This window comes from Scaptodrosophila lebanonensis, unplaced genomic scaffold (assembly GCF_003285725.1).
Source record: "Scaptodrosophila lebanonensis strain 11010-0011.00,11010-0021.00 unplaced genomic scaffold, SlebRS2 tig00000001-arrow-pilon, whole genome shotgun sequence".
NCBI classification, from domain to species: Eukaryota; Metazoa; Arthropoda; class Insecta; order Diptera; family Drosophilidae; genus Scaptodrosophila; species Scaptodrosophila lebanonensis.
In genome coordinates this window covers 21,866,093-21,883,011 of record NW_022060529.1, presented here as the reverse complement: position 1 = coordinate 21,883,011, position 16,919 = coordinate 21,866,093, and the positions used below count along the sequence as shown (strand labels likewise).

General features: G+C 37.1%; 5 protein-coding genes across 13 annotated transcripts in view; 3 read left to right on the top strand and 2 right to left on the bottom strand.

The window, feature by feature from the left end:
* Window positions 1–3,115, bottom strand: part of LOC115634547 (cAMP-dependent protein kinase type II regulatory subunit) — a 52,693-nt gene extending 49,578 nt beyond the window's left edge. Inside the window, exon 1 of one of the 4 annotated variants that reach the window (XM_030532361.1) lies at window positions 2,679–3,115. The gene's annotated coding sequence lies outside the window, so the exon portion shown is untranslated. The remainder of the gene's footprint in view (window positions 1–2,678) is intronic. The other 3 variants (XM_030532360.1, XM_030532362.1, XM_030532363.1) reach the window with 3 other exon arrangements.
* Window positions 3,116–5,732: 2,617 nt separating this feature from the next.
* Window positions 5,733–11,087, top strand: LOC115628509 (palmitoyltransferase ZDHHC15B). 6 transcript variants are annotated; one of them, XM_030524676.1, is made up of 8 exons: window positions 5,734–6,278; window positions 6,344–6,465; window positions 6,730–6,836; window positions 6,911–7,148; window positions 7,353–7,512; window positions 7,573–7,702; window positions 8,821–8,939; window positions 9,003–9,722. In XM_030524676.1, exons 1-8 carry the CDS (start codon window positions 6,143–6,145, stop codon window positions 9,293–9,295), a joined length of 1,305 nt encoding a protein of 434 aa, XP_030380536.1. In that variant the 5' UTR covers window positions 5,734–6,142; the 3' UTR covers window positions 9,296–9,722. The 6 variants fall into 6 exon arrangements, with proteins under 6 accessions (XP_030380560.1, XP_030380536.1, XP_030380545.1 ...); XM_030524685.1 differs by having other exon boundaries at window positions 8,821–8,919; window positions 9,000–9,216; XM_030524700.1 differs by lacking the exons at window positions 8,821–8,939; window positions 9,003–9,722 and adding an exon at window positions 10,520–11,087 and having other exon boundaries at window positions 5,733–6,278; window positions 7,377–7,512.
* A 474-nt stretch (window positions 11,088–11,561) lies between these two features.
* Window positions 11,562–13,123, bottom strand: LOC115628502 (putative methyltransferase C9orf114). The gene is made up of 2 exons (XM_030524645.1): window positions 12,355–13,123; window positions 11,562–12,289 (listed from the first exon to the last, which is right to left on the bottom strand). Exons 1-2 carry the CDS (start codon window positions 13,061–13,063, stop codon window positions 11,577–11,579), a joined length of 1,422 nt encoding a protein of 473 aa, XP_030380505.1. The 5' UTR covers window positions 13,064–13,123; the 3' UTR covers window positions 11,562–11,576.
* A 139-nt stretch (window positions 13,124–13,262) lies between these two features.
* On the top strand, window positions 13,263–14,731 carry LOC115634141 (activating signal cointegrator 1 complex subunit 1-like). Its single transcript, XM_030531716.1, has 3 exons — window positions 13,263–13,403; window positions 13,456–13,787; window positions 13,848–14,731. Exons 1-3 carry the CDS (start codon window positions 13,325–13,327, stop codon window positions 14,421–14,423), a joined length of 987 nt encoding a protein of 328 aa, XP_030387576.1. The 5' UTR covers window positions 13,263–13,324; the 3' UTR covers window positions 14,424–14,731.
* An 873-nt stretch (window positions 14,732–15,604) lies between these two features.
* On the top strand, window positions 15,605–16,806 carry LOC115634413 (activating signal cointegrator 1 complex subunit 1). Its single transcript, XM_030532111.1, has 3 exons — window positions 15,605–15,749; window positions 15,807–16,168; window positions 16,224–16,806. The coding sequence occupies exons 1-3, from the start codon at window positions 15,605–15,607 to the stop codon at window positions 16,770–16,772; spliced, it is 1,056 nt and encodes a 351-aa protein (XP_030387971.1). The 3' UTR covers window positions 16,773–16,806.
* The last annotated feature ends 113 nt before the right edge of the window (window positions 16,807–16,919 follow it).

Below are 16,919 nucleotides of genomic sequence, written 5' to 3'. Positions count from 1 at the left end.
TATGTGTGTTTGTGCTGCGCTCACTCACAAAGCAATGAGAGGCACGGACATATGAAAGATAAAGGAACAACGCCTGTAGGCGCAACCCAAAACCCTTGTCAATGACATACAAAAAGAAGACTGCCTGTCGATAAAAGAGCTTTTGAACACACTATGCCACACGCCCTCACCTCTTACAACTAATCGCTTGTAAAGTCGCCTAGTCTGATGTATTTCAAGCACACCTGACCACAGATAATTACAGGCTGTGGCAAAACATTGAATTGCTTTCAAATTTAGACGAAACAGTGAACTATGATTTAAATAGAAATGAAGAACAATGCTTATAAAATTTCCATTGCATACAAAAAGGCGCATGGAAATGTGATCTGCATTGTAGTCTGGAAATGAAGAAATTGTGCAACAGTTCTTATTATTTGTGTATGCGGCATTAAATGGTCTTGGTCGATGTCCTAAATTGTATGTATGTGTGCATCTATGTGTGCGTTTAATGCGCGCCTGCTCTTTTATCTATCTATGAATCAATATTAATTGAACTTTGAAAGGGAAGCTCCTCAATTTAAATCCCTATACTTCAATTAGGAGTGTATATAGTCAACAAAGAGCATGAATAAAGGAAGTCATTCATACCCACAGCCACCACTTTCTCTCCGCCTTTTAATTTCCAATATTGTATTACATTTATCTCAAGACGTGTTCATCTTCCTCCAGCGAAACTCAATCAATAAAAGGCCCAGCGTGGAAAACCTACAGATGAAAAGCGACTGACGGTCCGCATCGCACAATGTACGAGGCGCGAGGCAAAATGTATGCCACAGTATAGGTTATTATGATGGGGAAATCCTATATTGCGCCTGCCTTAATTAATGCAATTGATAGAGTCAATAAACCATGTTTTTGTGCCATGCTAGGATTAAATAATGACAACTTTAATTGAAATAAAAATGGGTTCAATTTAGAAATAATTTCTTAGTACTCAAAAGTATATTTTTATTTCCCACATTCCTTTTTATATCATTATTCTTAGCAAATGAATAAATCCAAAACGACCGAACAAACCTTAACTGTTATTTATTACCGATTTTTTACACCAATTACCCTAATGGGCTGAAGTTTTTATCAAAGTTGGAAAGACATTAAGTGTTTAAGATCCTGTTCATTGGAATACTTTTTATTATTGTTCTGGAAATTTTAATAATGTCAATGCAACATTTGTTAACAAACATTTTATGATACCATAAGGTAGATATTCAAAATGTTAATGTCTCAACCATTCTGCATATTTTGACGAAAAAGATTCACAATTTACACAAGTAAATATAAATTGCAGCAACATCGTGAAAATGATTGAATCAGATGACATGTCAGGAGCAAAAAAAAACACAATGAAACATAACGAATCGACTCTCTATCTGTTGGGCAAACAGTGACAAGACGTGGCCACACACCTTAGCGGAGCTATCCACAACAATTCATTCAACAAAACAACCTTATTAAAATTAGAAATACTGAATATTTAACAATTGAACAACAAAAATTGTTAAGAATGCTTTGTTTCTTGGAGGTAAGTCGGTTTTAGAGGACCGACTCTGACAAACAGATAGTAAAATACAATTAGATAATCCAAAGACTGCCTGGAACCACACAATACTTATTCAGGAAAGTCAATCAACTAAGAAAGCAGCTTATCAGAATAGTGGCCGAACACCGGCTGATTCATAACTTAGCAGGCGTCGTATTATCAAAATCTCATCTTATCTTTGAAATCAGAACTAAGCTTCTTTCATATGCATAGTTTTATTCATGAACGAAAATCACTATCACATATCCTCAAAACCTATATTTTAATTTACGTTTATCTATCAGGAACTAAAAAGCAAGTACAAGCACGGTGGGCATATAAAGGTGAACGAAGCTGTATATGTACAGTTATACATACATACATATATAATACGTGTAAGCCTCAAGTCGTAAAGCCCAAAACGATATAAGCACTTACAGACTAAAGTAAGTATATATATACACTATGTATGTATGTGTGTACATTCAAAGGAAATTTGATGAAAATGGTGCACTGCCATCGCGTTAAACAGTAGCTATAAGCGTGACCGAATCTGCCACACACTCATACATACACAAGTAGACGGCGAGAGCTCTGTGCTTGTAGATGCAAAGAATCTGCGGCAGAAATGAAAAAGGCCCTTCAACAAGGCTCCCTTGTTGAGTCCCCAGCGACTCGCTTCGCTGTCAGTGTCAGCGTCAGCATCAGGAGCATGAAATCGAAGTTGGTTTCTCGTACCGCTCAAACGTCAGTAGTCGAAACGAATTTTGCGTGCCTGTGCCTTTGAAATGTTTGAGTTTTTTGTGCGTGACTGTGAAAGAGTATACTACTTATATGTAGGTGTGTATGAATAAAAGGCTAACTAGTTGATTAGTTATAGAACTTGAATAAAATTTTCCACAACCTAGCCTAAGCCAACATCAATAGACTTTGTGTTATGCCAGCCTAACCCAACTGGAATCGCCACATGCCACCACTGACTATACAATGCTAATGAAAATCGAACGTTTTATGGACTGCTTATCAGCCAACCCTTGAGTTCTACTGATAAGCCCGTTAAATACTTAATCACAAAACAAAATAAATATAAACAAAACAATACTGAAAAGCGACTTACCTGGTCTATATCTATATACGAGTATGTATGTATATATATATACTTGTATATCTATATATGTTATTTATGCGATAACTGTGGTTAGTTCCAAAAAACGAACGAATATTTTGCTGACTGGCTGACGTTGCTGCTGCGGTTCCTTCTGGTTCTTTCAATCGCTGTTGTTTGCTCTTTGAGTCTTTAACAAAATTGAATTTATTACTGTTACTCGACTGGTTGTTGTTTTCTTCTTCTTTTGTTTTTGGCAAAGCTGCGCCAATGTTGTTGCAGATGGATTTTCTTATTGCTGTTGTGGTGGTTGGATATTTTCCGTTTGCTTTCGGTAGCAACGTCTGTCGGCCAACTCTCTGTTTTGGGTATACGTTTTATATACGATGTGTGCGTGCGACGACAACGACTTTGATGTTTGAACAAAATTTCATTATTAGATTTGATTAAGAAGGAGAACTTACTGGGGTTCAACAAATATATCACACACACACACACACAAATGTCACTTGCGTTCGTTTTTGCTGTTGTTGTTTTATTTTTTTATTCTTTTTTTATGCACTTGTTTTATTTTCTTCTCTACTTTTTTGATTAGCTCCGATTGTACTTGTTGCAAATCAAAAAATAGCAAAATGGTTTTAATTAATTACTTTGCAGTGCTGATATAGAAAAAAAGTTGGAAATTGCTGCATTGGGTTTATGGTTGATTTTTCATTATGCGTATGGATATTTTTTTTAAATTGTGCATTAAATTCTACTTTTTTCGTGCTTTTTTATACGTTTCAGAGGGTGGTGGAAACTGAAGGCGTCAAAACTTATGAAACTTTTGCGTCGAATTCAATTCGTATAAGTTGGGTGCGAAATGAAAGAGCACACACACTCACACACAAGTATGCCCACGCAGACAATCATTTATATAGCCATACATGCACACATATGTATGTACACATATACAATTGTTCTCTACACATTTCTGGCAATATAATTGTTTAATTAAATTGTGTGCGAGAATGATTTTGCTTAAGTAAACAGACATGTATGCATGTACTCGTATGTATGTATGTTTGTACTTTTTCTAAAGTCTCTAGCAGCATTATATGGGTATGTTTGTAGTTCGTTAAGATTGTACATTATGTATGACCATTTATGTACATAAGTAAGTATATATACTTATAGTACATACATACATACACGCCTCTATTTGTATTGCCTCTTTGCAACTGCTTTGTCTAACCATGGCAACAGCAAGTTGCTATATGTAAGCTATGCTAGATATTTTTTGTCGGCTTATTTTGAACAAAAGTTAAAATAAAAAACCTCCTACACAGGCCCACCAAACTTGAGTGCCGCAAAGTGACGCCCGCTGTGCTGGGCACTTGTTTTATTGATGACTCCAAATGGCAATACACACAAATACAATTTAGAAATGCCCGCCTGCTGTTAACTTTGGCGACCATGACCCAATTCCATATTGCATTTCGATACCCATCGATAAGCTATAGTCGCCAATCAAATATGTAGAGCCAAACACAAGCAGGCAAATACACACAATCAGTGCAATTAGAAGGTCCGCGCGGCTAATTACTTTAAATTCTAATTAAACGAGAAAAAGCTGTTTGAGCCGCGCGTACTCCTCCCGGGCACAATGAGACACATTTTATTAAGCCCATTGGAGCGATTTATCTGCCTTTAATTAATTAATATAAAAACCGAGGCATATCTTTACAATCGGATTGATAGAGCTTTCATAAAGATTGGTATTAAAGCAATTTATACAAGTATATATTTTAAGCACTTGTTCATTCAACATTTCAAAAGCCGACGGCACATTCAAAACCGGCATTTGAATCACATGCGCATACACAGTCCACCGACCACCCCATCCCCCTAAGACACGACACGACGATGTCGTCGTCGTCGTCGTCACCATCATCATCATCGACAACACAACACCAACACACGGTACACGGCACACGGCTAAGCGTGTTTATTGATTGTCCCCCCCAAACTAAGGCAGCCAGCAAGCGAACCCACAGGCGCCCCCCAAAAACCTCGCCAGCACCACTGTAGCTGCACCGTCAGCAACAACAACAATCAACCAAGTGATAGGTAGATTTTTGTATGTATGTATATTTTTTGGGGGAGCCTGCCGCCTGACTGCTGCCTGCCTGCTTTCCGTCTACTCCTCGTGCAAATCGGCCTCGTTTTTTATTACGCGCACGTAGTGTAACTTTTTTTTGTTTTATCACATTTCGTACTACTCTTGCACAATCAGGAGATATTTAAAGAATCTCTAGTTGGAATTTATATAAAATCTAAAGTTGCACAGGCAGTGCAGCCTTTCTTTTAAGATGTTGACTCCTCTATTGAAAAGTTTTCAGTAATACTTCTTAATTTTGAAACGAACGAAGACGTATTATTTAATACGCGACGGAATATAACTACCTCTGACGACGACACACGTTACTATAATACTAAAGCTTCAACAATTTCTAATAGGGATGTAAAAAACAGCGATGTATCGATGAAACATTGATATATCCTAGGTAGATTTCACTAGATTTATTCGATACCATGACGCAGTAACATATGTCACCGCTAACAAAACGCGGGACTTTAAATTAATAATATGGAGAAACACAAAAAAGCAATACATAACTTTGGTCTGGTATTTTAGAAAAATATTCATTAATTTAAATTACCTGTTGCTGAAGTATATCAATCAGTTGTCTAAAGTAGATCAAAAAGTAAGAAGAAAAGGATATGAAGAATTGTGTTTTTTGTTTAAGATTATATTTTTAAAGAACTATTCAATATAAAATATTCCAATTTACGTACGTATATGTATGTATGTATGTAGCTATTAATTTGATATCTGAATTTCCTGCTCCAAAAATATACTACAAAGTGAAAATAAACACACAAAAATACCAAGCTATTTGCAGCATTAAAAAAGATATATCGATAAGCACAGACATCGCCAATAAGCTACTTTCATAATATCGATATCATTGTTTTGTACTCACATCGCCATTGCTTGTGTTGCGATTAGGGCAGCAGGATAGCAGTATTAAAATAGCTGATAAAGAAAAGTCGTGCAACCTAGATTTTCAACTTTGTAAAAAGCTTATGAAAAGTGACTAGCAAGCGGTGCTGTTTCAATTATTAATACTCAAACATGGCATTTAGCTAGGCCAATAACTTTCACTCTTGGCCGCGGAAAAGAAAAGCAAAAGTGTATATACCACAAATACAAATGAATGTTCTCATCATAAGCAATCGTGATTCATGAACCTATAGCTGTGTGCGATCACACGCGACTTTGATAAGCAGCAGCAACGGCCACTCCAGCAGTAGCTGCCACCAGCACCTCTTCTAGCTACCACCCCCCTCCGTTAATTGCACCCACAAACTCCCAACAAATCATAAACGCACTCGTTCAGTACATTTGTGGGGCTGCCGTCAAGTGTTGTAGCATGGGAAACGACGATCACGGAAGAAGGAAGACACCTTGCAGCTGTTGTATGAGTGTATTTAAGTGGATACCTGTGCTCTTCATTACCGCCGTCATCGGCTGGTCCTACTATGCCTACGTGGTGCAGCTTTGCATCTGTGAGTAAAATAGTCAGCTGGACAGTAATGTGATGTGATACCCCTTTATATTCGTATAATTTCAGTGGGCATGGAAAACCGAGTAACCATGGCCGTTTTTCTGCTCTTTTATCATCTGACTCTTGTGCTATTCCTATGGTCCTACTGGCAAACCATTTTCACGTCGGTGGGTCGGGTGCCGGACCATGTAAGTATCGAGAAGATCAAATCGTTGATGATGATTCACATTCACATGGTAGAGCGATATAAACACTAAGATAGAAAAGGCGCTTGTATATCCCTTATAAAAATATTCAAATTGTTGCACACATCATATACAAGTATTATGCATAAACAGGTTATTAATATGTCATTAATAAAACACGCGCCTAATTGTTTTACCATATTTGCACATTTTTGACGAATAAAACTCATAAAATATAGTCATTTCATTTTATTGAAATATCTGTAGTGGCGGCTTCCTGAATCCGAGGTAGAGCGACTGTTTCGTGCGGAAAATCAAGAGGCTCAGAAACGTATTCTAAACAACTTTGCACGCAACTTGCCTGTCACAAATCGGTAAGACAATAAATATATATACTTTTATTGGTTTGCACTTTTTATTAAAACTTTCTTATCCGTTTCCCGCATAGCACAATGAATGGCGCCGTGCGATTCTGTGAGAAATGCAAAATCATAAAGCCAGACCGATCGCATCATTGCAGCGTGTGTAATTGTTGTGTACTCAAAATGGATCATCATTGCCCTTGGGTGAACAATTGCGTTAACTTTTACAATTACAAATACTTTGTACTGTTCTTGGGCTATGCACTGATCTATTGCCTGTACGTTGCATTTACCACACTCAACGATTTTATTCAGTTCTGGAAGGTAAGTTTGTTAGCTTGTCGCTATACTCGATCTTCTACTCGTGTATGCATGAGTGTCCTCCTTACTGCCTGTTTTCATTTCACCATTCTATATGCTTGATGATAGACAAGTATATCCATATTTTTGTATGTAGAATAGATTGTTCTATTTATTACTAACCTTTATATCAAATTCTGGTACATTTGTTTGTACTTAATTATAAAGAACGAAAATCAATTATCGGAACAGGGACAGCTGAACGGGACTGGCATGGGACGCTTTCACATATTGTTCCTGTTTTTTATTGGAATTATGTTTGCGATCAGTCTTGTCAGTTTGTTTGGCTATCACATCTATTTGGTGTTCATGAATCGCACCACTTTAGGTGAGTATTTTCAATTTAATTATTTGTTTGTGTATTCATGTTGGAGATTCCTTAATATAGAGGCCTTCCGAGCGCCCATCTTCCGTGTTGGTGGACCAGACAAGAATGGCTATAATCTGGGTCGATATGCCAATTTCTGCGAAGTGTTCGGCGATAATTGGCAGTACTGGTTCTTACCCATTTTCACCAGGTATGTAGGCGTTTTTCTGAAATATGATTTACCATATTGTTGTACCTGATCATACCCACCGCATTTATACTAAATGTCCTGCACTGATGAACAAACAAAAAATGGCTGTGCATTTAGTTGTTGTTTTTGTGTTGAACGCTTTTTTTTTATTTTCTCGTCAATTTAAATCACTTTCAAAATTCTTTGTGTTTAATCTATTTGGCAAATTAAGGGCATGTTCTAAAGCTGTTTTCGCACTTATACAGATTAAATTATTCACTTTTTGCAACCAAATGTTCTTACAACTGTTTCGAAAGCATTTTGTAGTCCATAAATTGCAATCAGGTCCATTTGTGCGACATTAGATGAGGCACAAGGTTGTTCATTTTCCTTTAGTTACATAAATACATAAGTCTAATAACATGTAATTATAAATGTGTTACCAAGTGCTGAAGTTCCAACAAATGTAACTGTTATTTAATTTGTCTTTAATGTAAACCTAATCTAGCCCTAAGAAACATAAAACAAAGCCGTTACTAAAAACGCCCTAATAGCTTAGTACACTAATTATATTTTAATTTTACGTTTTTGCCAGTAAAACTTTTAGGTCAAGTCAAAAACCATTGTAAAATAGCAATAAAAGTTACAAGATTTTCAAAGCGTTCTCCCACCGCTTCTATGTTAACACCAAAAAATGCATATTTAACAAACACATGCCTACACTAAACCGCAATTCGATCTACATTAACACATACATGCAAAATTAAAAAATGGACTATTTCGATTTATAATAACTAACAGCTATATTGTAAAAAGTACCAAACAAACTAACTACTTGCTACTACCACAAAAACAACATATCAATCAACAATACTATTAGGCCTCTTACCTTTTCTAAACCCGATCAAATATGCCGAAAAAGATCTGCAAAAATTCCTATGTGTAATGAAAAATTCCTGCAAAACAATTGTACTAAAATTAAGCAGTGAAAAGCGAAATCTATTTCGACAAAATTGATCGGATCGGAAAAGGAAATGGCCCTGGATTTTAAAAAACAAACAACAACAAACAATGCCCGTTAACAAGAATTCAACAATTTTGCTTATTCACAAAATATATTCACCATGAATCAATAATAGTCGAGGCGATGGCCTGGAATTTCCCACGGCTACTGAACAACTTGGCAACAACCGCGGCGGCTATCGCTACGATGCTATGGGCGATACAACAACCAACAGGTTAGATGGCCAACCAACAGATAAGTTGATTGATGAAACATCCTTAAATACACACTTAAATAATCATCAAACTCATCAAGTACGAGACAACAATCAAGCCATCGAACAGCAAATAGTGCCGCAACAACAACGCAACCATTTAGAAATCACCCCGCCTAGTCAAGTCATTGTCAATGTTGAGGCACAGCCAGGGCCAATATCGCTGCCCCCTCCAGTTCCCGCTGCAGCTGCCTTTCCAGACACCAATAATTCAAACACTCCTGTAGTCATCAATATAATTGGTGACCATGGTTCAATAACGACTGCTGCTACTGCTGACAAAGGAGTTTGCGAACTAAATGGTGGGCCACATTTAGTCGCCAACAAAGCCATATAAATAAGGACATCAATTTGAGCCAGTTTGCAACAAAGAACTTACAAACCAAACTAACTAAATAAAAATTAATGTAACTTTGGTTTCTTTTTAACAAACAGCAAAAAAAAAAGAAGAAAAAAAAACAAGGCCAGAGCCAGTCTGTCATAGTTTTCTAGTTATTAAGATGCATTTGAGTATGAAATACTGTAGCCGCTTGCCCAGTCTGCCCTGAAACCCTAAGAGCTACACCCATAAATTTTTCTACTGAGACTATTAACGTATTTTATATTAAGTGTAATAATAATAATAATAGCTTCATACATACCTACATATATGGAATGATTAAGTTTTGTATATTTACACTCAGACACCCATTGAAACAAAAACATTTATGTAATGCGCATAATACGTATTAAAAGTAAACTCTAAATCGATGTTTGTTATGTAAGAATAGCGATCGGAAATTAATCAAAAGAAATCGGATGTGAAATTGAAATTTTGGCAATATTAGAGTAGTACATTAGAACTGTTTGTTATTTTGTTTAACATTTACATTTACTAGAAAATTTTAGGCAAAAGAAGCGAAAAATGCGGTATTTTGTGTGATTAATGCTAATTTTAAGTAAAACACTGACAAGGCAAGATGGAAAGATACTCATTGCCACATCATTTGGGAGAATTATGAAGATGAATGTTTCAATTATATGTATTGAAATAATTTGGCTTTTATTAAATTAAATCGTGTAGTTAGTTGTTTACTTTTCTGCAATTCTTTCTGTTCTGTCTAGCATAGCAAATATTTTATTTTTATATGCCATTTTTTATACTGAATTATTATTAAAAAGCATTCAATCATTATGTAAGTGATTTTTCATTCATTGTTAATACCACATAAGTTGAAGAACGAAAAAATATATAAATAAACACATAATTAAAATATATGTGTTGATGTGCATACAAAATGCAAAAGTTTGTTGTTTTTAATTTGCCAAACAAAACTTAAGCTCAATCTCAATTGTTACGCTCTAAGTACATCATTCAAATGCTTTGCTTCTTACACCAAAATCACTGCTCGTACATCACCACAAACAGCAACACACATTCATATCACAATGCACCCATACACACACTCCACATACATACATATATCACACCCAATATCTCGTAACTACATAGATACATAAATTGATTTAGAACTGCATTTTATTGAAATTATTTGTCACTGTGTTATGGCAAATCCTATAGCTTCGGCGATGGCATTAGCTATCCCATACGACATCTTGAGGAGGATACCGAAACGTTGCTGGGATATCAGAGCGATACGCGCATCGAAATGGAAGAGGATTTCTTTCCCGAAACACGCTTTCACGATACCATCATTCCATAGCTAATAATGACTAGTGATAATGTGGCAACATATTATATTTAATTTTAATTAAGTTTAGTTCATTTGCATTATTTGCTCATTTTAGAGAAGGCTGTTGGTTGATTAGTAGGCGGGAAACGGCATTATTCTCAACTTCTTCTATGTAAATAAAATAAGAGAGATAAAGGCAACCAAAGTGGCATAAAATGAATATATATATATTTTGTACTAGTTACTAATTGTTTCCAATATGTAATTTATACATTGATTGTACAATAAGAGTACCTATTGTTATAAAAAAAGTTGGTGTCTTATGTTGAACAGTGCAAGTGACTGAGTATTATAATTATTGTTGCTTCTCAGCTGCAAGTATCAAACATTTCCAAAGGTGTACAAAATAATGAAATTACGTGAACGTATAGTAGAAAAGATTTTAAATTCAAAATTCATGTACCACTTTGTTTAGAATTAAGCCGAGCAGTATATAAAAGCGTTTTGAACAAATTTCTGTGGAACAACATGTGTATTCAATATAATGCGCTTGTACATTTATACATATCCCTGCTTTCGGATAGAGAGAAAAACTCCAATTTTAAAGGAACAGAAAATTAACCTTTTCAAAATTGCATTGTTTTTCAATATATTTGTTGTAATCCTTTCTGTTTAATAGTTTTGCTCTGTCTATCCTAAAACAAGAATATGTATAAAAATAGAATCAGTATATAAACGTACCATTCGCAAGAGAAAAGGGAAGAATACATAAATACAAAATACATAGCATTTATAACAAATTAGTTGTGAGAAACAAGCCATTGCACGTCATATAGTACATACATACAATGTGTAGAGGACATACCAGATAATTGTGGCTACAATGTGTAGATGATAAATGCAAACCAATAAAATGCAAAAAACTCTAAATAAATTGCAAGTTTTTTATTCAAATCGACTAAGGTCCCCGCCAATACTGTTGGCCTTCTTATGGGTCACATCGTGAGCAGTAGAAACTATTTCGAAATCATCTTCAGTTATATCCTTATCGGTTACATCTTCAGCTGTCTTCTGCGCAAACGGATTTGGTCGACGTTCCGTTTTTTCAACGGCATCGACGGCCTCGATGGTTTCCACTATTCTTCGATTCTTTTTCTTGTGGCTTACTAAATTATCGCGTGTCATCGCAATACCCGTGTCTTCACTGCGTGGCAGCAAATCTATTAAATCAGTTTCCAGATCGGCGTTCTCGGGCTGGAGTTTATCTTGCAGCGCCGCTAAGGCTATGAGCAACGCCTCCTCTGTACGAATGGTGCGTGACCCTTGCTTGGGCAAAACATTTACATAATGATCGAATAATAATTCAGGATCGTCAACTTTCAATTTCTCATCAGCAATAAGAGCTGCTTCAAGACCCTGCAGACCGCCAAATACAATGAGCATGTGGTTGTACTGAAGGGATTTGCTAGGAATCTGGTGCACGTTAGCACCCCGATCGGATGTTCCCAGTGTCAAATCGTAACCGCCTTCATATGGTGATTTGGTAAATATTTCCGAAAGGGAGTGTGCTATTCGTACCTGATAGCCCCAGTAGACACCAGTCTCGCGTCGTGGCTCGTCCGGACTGACCAAAGTGCCACGAAGTTTCTTTGTTTGCTCTGCAGGATATGCAAAATTATCGCTCAACTTCTTATTGATATTATTCGGAATTACACGTACGTACCACTAGGAGCACTCATTTTGACAGTAACTCGCACGCCCGCTTCGATGGCCTTATCCACAAGCACATCATTTAACAAGCCTACATTTACATAGCTGTGGCCCTCCTTTGCCTGTTTTTCACTAATAACACCCTCGCGATATTGAAATTTGCTTTGCTGCCGGAGGTGGTGTGGTGTGTCCAGAGGATTCAAGAGGCCCGAGAACTTCAGATCGTTGTGTAGCGGAAAGAAAAACTTACGCAGATACTGCGGACACTCAAGATACTGCAATATACGCGCCAATTGAAGCGAGCTTCTCCGTACTGTACCGTTGACATTATCCTCGTCGTAGCTGCGTTTTGTCTCCCGTGCCGTTGCCACACCCACATCGTCAAAAACGATTACCTCGTTGACACGAAAAATGCAGGCTGCTCGAGCAATTTGTCCGGCCACATATGAGCGCAGCTCAGGAGACTGTGCATTCTCGAGTATGGATCCAGGAACTGCTATGCTCACCGTAGATGGATTAGGTATAGTTTTGGACTTTTTCGCGACATTCAGATCTTCTGACTTCTTGGCTTCTTCTGCCTTCTGCAGCTCCTTTAATAGTTTTTCTTGCTTGCGCTGTTGTTTAATCACTTTTCGCTCCGCATTGATAGCTTTCCACGATTTTTTGGATTCCAGAGTTTTATCTTTCTTATGTGTAGTGTCGGCAGCTGCTATAGCGGGCATGATGATTTGTGAACATCTAATATTGATATATTAATCTTTTAACAACTCGATTTGTATTTAAGAAATATGCACGTGTGAACTTGTTGTTTTAAGCGATTATTAAGTGAACCAATTTACATTGAACCAGTTCTCTTTAGCGATGAGAGCCCCTCTCGCATTGTAGTCTCATCTTCTACACAAATCTCATTTCATTATTGAGTGTGGTTTCTGTGTTTCCCCTTATTTTTGAAAACTCCACAATCCCACGCGCCCAGCTAAAAAATGAACACAAATGTAGGACTCAAGGATTCTAAAGGCGATATGTTAAACGCCGACCAGAATGCGGAACAGCCAGAGCCAGGTAGGTATTATAACATCAAATGCTTTTGTTTTCATTACATTCCATCTTAAAGAAGATGCAGCCGCGTGTAAAATAGAAGAGTTACCAGATAATTGTGGCTACAAATTAGCATTACAAATTCCAAAAGCCTTCTATGGCGGCTTTATGAAGGGACATACCAAACGACACATAGAGGCTGCGACAGAAACTGAAATTTATGTGCCACGTCGATCTGAAAAATCTAGCAGTCTTATCATTAAGGGAAAAGAACGAGGTAATTTGTGCACAGCTCTCCACAAGATTCGACTGCTAGTTGATACATTGCGCAAGAAAATGCGGCCCACCCACTTTTTGGCGGTTCCACTTAACACTGGGGCCATGCAGAAGCAGTTTTTGGCATTGAAAGTAAATCCAAAAATATAACAAATTAGAGTCCTATCCAATAACGCAGCGCTTCATTTCCAGAAATGCATTTTGGAAGCTCAACTCCCAGGCATTGACACAGATCTGTTTATTTCGGAACGCTGCCTTCACTTGACCCTAGGCGTCTACGTTCTACTGGACGGTAGAGAACGCGAAAATGCCATGAAAGAATTGCAAATGTGTCGCCAATATTTTACGGAATCATATAAATCATTTCATCTTAATATAAGGGGCTTGGAAATCATGAATGATAATCCGAGCTCGACTCGAGTGGTCTATGCACGCGTGGAGGCGCCAGAACTCCAAGAATTTGCGGACAAGTGTTTGAAACATTTCAAACAAACCGGGCTTTGTGCGTCCGCCGAAAGTAAACGCGACAACGTAAAATTGCACATGACAATCTTGAACAATCGTTATCGTAAGAAATTAAACAAACAAAGCTCCAACAGTTTTGATGCGCGTGAGATTATAAAACGATTCGGTGACTACGACCTCGGCGTCGCGCAGTGCGACGAAGTACATTTGTGTGAGCTTGGGTCCTCGGGAAAAGTAAATTACTTTTATAAGATCACCGGGACTTTAAAGTTTGAAGACACAATAAACACAAACAACAACTAATAATAAACTTGTATTCAAATTTCATCTGAACATTTGTGTTAGGGCTTTTATTTTAAAAGCTCAGTCGGGTCCCAAACTAAAACCTAAATGCATTGGTCGAAATAAAGGGGAATAGGCAGATCGTCATTGACTGAATTGAAAATGAAGGCCAAACCACAAGCCAAATCTAAAGTCAAGATAAATTATGATTAATTTAACAGTCCTAGGAGGAGGGGTTTAGTGGGTGCGAGGCCCAAATACCTCTCTGCGAAGGTATTTTCCCTTCTCACCAACAAAGGATGATTTTTATGATACATACATATGTACTTCTAAATAGAGACTGCTATACTCCCAAAATAACGCTATGGATAATAGCGATACGGGCGGTATGAACTATTATTGTTTATATGAATATAAAAAAAAACTAAAAATCACTTATAACTATAATACGAGTATATATGTATGTATTGCTATAATATTTTTAAACATTTATATATACGATTAAGTTTTGTTTTGACACATCTATTATTCTGACCGAAATATTTGTATTTTTTGAATTAACTAAACGCTAAGTTAATTTTAATAGCTAGTAAAGCCGTTTATTATTTGTTTTGTAGCTGAAGTATGTTTATTTTGAAAAATGATTGATTTTTTGAGAAAAATTTGAATATACAAATATAAAGTTTTTTTTGAAAAAAAATGTCTCACGCCTATTATTCAGTCCAGCTGTGTATGTATGTAAAGTGTGGTTTACACTCTTTAATTCTTTATTGTAATTTAATTTCGTTTACCGGCCCATCAACACTTTCAAATTGCTAAAACATAGAAACAGAACTTCCATAATAAAGAACAAAAAATAAATATGAGTGAACGAAACGAATAAATGAACTACAACTAATGGAACTAAACGATTAATTCGTTTTAAGTAAATAAACTAATGGAAAATATACAAACAGTAAATTATATTTCTTAATGAGAAAAGATTATTTAGTAGAAATTACTAGGACTTCAGACTTAATTTAAAATCTTGGATTATATGAGTGGTGTTGTTTTTAAACATCAACGGGGTAACTATGTGCATTAAACCAGTTCCACTTAGCGATGACAGCCGGTTTTCGTAATTCTAATTTACTAATCTGCACATCTCTTGCTAAATTACTTATTTCGGATTGCGTTTTCGGTGTTCAACGAATTTCAGCAAAATGAGCCGCGATATCCTAGCACCGCCGTTGCAACGTATGAGCCACAACCGCATGTACCGCGTAAATATTACGCACGAGGATTTCGGAGGCGATAAAACGAACGCTGGCAAAAGGGGGTCACAGGCAAAGGAATATTTAGAGACAGGTGGGTATGATAATATTATTTAAAAACTTTTGTTAAGCTCTCAGTTTCTTTACGTAGATTTATATGCCGAAGACGACTTTGATGATGAAGCGACTTGCAAAATTGTGGAGCTGCCAAATAACGAAGGCTATAAACTACCATTACATATTCCAAAAGCCTTCTACGGCGGCTTAATTGGGATGAAGGGAAACACCAAACGGCGCATTGAGAATGAGACGCAGACGGAAATTTCTGTGCCCCGTCCCAACGACAAATCGAGCGAGCTTCTTATTAGGGGAAAAGAACGAAGTAGCTTATGCGCAGCTCTCCGCAAGATTCGACTAATTGTTGAATCGTTACGCAAAAAAATGCGGCCCACTCACTTTTTGGCGGTTTCGCTTAACAGTGGCATCGTGCAGGAGAAGTTTTTGGCACTCAAAGTAAATCCAATTCAATAAAAGTTCCATCTAATAAAAAACATCGCTCGTTTTACAGCAAAGCATTTTGGAGGCGGAATTCCCCGGCATTGACTCAGATCTGTTTATTTCGGAGCGCTGCATTCACCTGACACTAGGCGTCTACGTGTTGCTGGACGATGAAGAACGACAAAAGGCCTTGGAACAGTTACAACTGTGTCGCCAATATTTGACGGAATTGAGCACACCATTGCAGCTGAAAGTGAGCGGCTTGGAAATCATGAACGATGACCCCAGCTCGACCCGTGTGCTCTACGCACGCGTGGAGGCGCCAGACCTGCAGCACTTCGCTGATAGGTGCCTTCAGCATTTCAAGCCAAGCGGACTTTGTGCAACGGATAACATTGAACGCGACAGCATCAAGCTGCACATGACGATCATGAACAATCGTAAACGTAAGGAACTGAACGCTAAAAGCCCCAACAGCTTCGACGCGCGTGAGATATTGAAAAAGTTTGGTGATTACGACTTCGGAATTGTACACTGCAATGAAGTGCACTTATGTGTGCTGAAATCGTCGCAGGAAGTGGAGGATTTTTATAAGATAACCGGCAGTTTGAAATTTTAAGTCGATCAAATAAAAAGGCATTTTATTATACACACATGTTTTATTTTTTGAATATTCATGCAATTAGTTTTTAATATGTAAGAGTTATGTTTTACTTTCAATTTTCCTGTTTTTTCGGCCTTCCTAAATGCTGTGCAACTCCGGCCA

What these genes read in the sequence shown, in the direction of transcription:
- LOC115628509 (XM_030524659.1), top strand. Translation starts at nt 6,143, where the DNA reads ATGGGAAACGACGATCACGGAAGAAGGAAGACACCTTGCAGCTGTTGT. An exon ending in ATTTTATTCAGTTCTGGAAG is followed by an intron (nt 7,149 to 7,352) that starts GTAAGTTTGTTA and finishes TTAATTATAAAG; the next exon opens with AACGAAAATCAATTATCGGA. An exon ending in TTCTTACCCATTTTCACCAG is followed by an intron (nt 7,703 to 8,820) that starts GTATGTAGGCGT and finishes AATCAATAATAG; the next exon opens with TCGAGGCGATGGCCTGGAAT.
- LOC115634413 (XM_030532111.1), top strand. Translation starts at nt 15,605, where the DNA reads ATGAGCCGCGATATCCTAGCACCGCCGTTGCAACGTATGAGCCACAAC. An exon ending in AAAGGAATATTTAGAGACAG is followed by an intron (nt 15,750 to 15,806) that starts GTGGGTATGATA and finishes TTCTTTACGTAG; the next exon opens with ATTTATATGCCGAAGACGAC. An exon ending in AGAAGTTTTTGGCACTCAAA is followed by an intron (nt 16,169 to 16,223) that starts GTAAATCCAATT and finishes CTCGTTTTACAG; the next exon opens with CAAAGCATTTTGGAGGCGGA.
- LOC115628502 (XM_030524645.1), bottom strand. Translation starts at nt 13,063, where the DNA reads ATGCCCGCTATAGCAGCTGCCGACACTACACATAAGAAAGATAAAACT. An exon ending in CAAAATGAGTGCTCCTAGTG is followed by an intron (nt 12,290 to 12,354) that starts GTACGTACGTGT and finishes CATATCCTGCAG; the next exon opens with AGCAAACAAAGAAACTTCGT.
- LOC115634141 (XM_030531716.1), top strand. Translation starts at nt 13,325, where the DNA reads ATGAACACAAATGTAGGACTCAAGGATTCTAAAGGCGATATGTTAAAC. An exon ending in TGCGGAACAGCCAGAGCCAG is followed by an intron (nt 13,404 to 13,455) that starts GTAGGTATTATA and finishes TCCATCTTAAAG; the next exon opens with AAGATGCAGCCGCGTGTAAA. An exon ending in AGCAGTTTTTGGCATTGAAA is followed by an intron (nt 13,788 to 13,847) that starts GTAAATCCAAAA and finishes CTTCATTTCCAG; the next exon opens with AAATGCATTTTGGAAGCTCA.